At 58.3% G+C, this 724-nt stretch overlaps 1 protein-coding gene across 1 annotated transcript in view; it reads left to right on the top strand.

Moving 5' to 3' along the window:
* Positions 1-724, top strand: part of LOC103581170 (mitotic spindle-associated MMXD complex subunit MIP18-like) — a gene marked incomplete at both ends in the record, with an annotated part of 2828 nt that continues 2104 nt past the window's right edge. Inside the window, 3 exons of the mRNA XM_008563064.1 lie at positions 1-61; positions 220-299; positions 559-684. Of these exons, the coding sequence (XP_008561286.1) occupies positions 1-61; positions 220-299; positions 559-684 (267 nt within the window). The remainder of the gene's footprint in view (positions 62-219; positions 300-558; positions 685-724) is intronic.

Genomic DNA, 724 nt, shown 5'->3' with positions numbered 1-724 from the left:
GTGACGGCGGGCGAGGAGGACGAGGAGGTTCCCGACAGCATCGACGCACGCGAGATCTTCGATATCCGCCTCTGCTGCGCGTGGGGCGCGGTCGCCGGGCTGGGGGTGGAGGGGAGAAGTGATGTTCCGCAGGTGGAGGCGCGGCGTGGGGACCGGGTCTTCCTGGCGGAGGGTTCTGAGGGGGCAAAGGCGCGGAGACCGCTTTCCTTCACTGGCCACATCTTATTCGCTCCATCAACGACCCAGAGCATCCACTGACGCTAGAGGAATTAAACGTAGTAGAGCAAGTCCGGGTGCAGGTAAGTTACTCTCAGCGTCCGAGGGAGACGTTGTTCGGAAGAATCAGAAAGGTTCAGCTGTGCATTAGGGGCTGGAGTTCTGTCAGCTCACGAACAGTTAGTGGGCTGTTTGGGAGGGAGGATTGTTGTGCCCATTTTATGGATGAGGAAACCGAGGCTTCGTAGAAGTTAGACGAACTTGCTCAAACCAACCAACTAAGAAGAGGGGGTTTTTTCTGGAAGGGCCAAGACGCCTGACATCTCCCCCATCCATAACCAGGTGAGCGACCCTGAGAGCACAGTTGCTGTGGCCTTCACGCCCACCATTCCGCACTGCAGTATGGCCACCCTCATTGGCCTGTCCGTCAAGGTCAAGCTTCTGCGCTCCCTTCCCCAGCGTTTCAAGGTCAGTTGGAGCTGTGCCTGGGGGTGAGTGTCTGCTACTG

This window comes from Galeopterus variegatus, unplaced genomic scaffold, assembly GCF_000696425.1.
Source record: "Galeopterus variegatus unplaced genomic scaffold, G_variegatus-3.0.2 Scaffold12492, whole genome shotgun sequence".
In the NCBI taxonomy this organism is placed as follows: Eukaryota; Metazoa; Chordata; class Mammalia; order Dermoptera; family Cynocephalidae; genus Galeopterus; species Galeopterus variegatus.
This window is presented reverse-complemented; position numbering and strand designations above follow the sequence as displayed.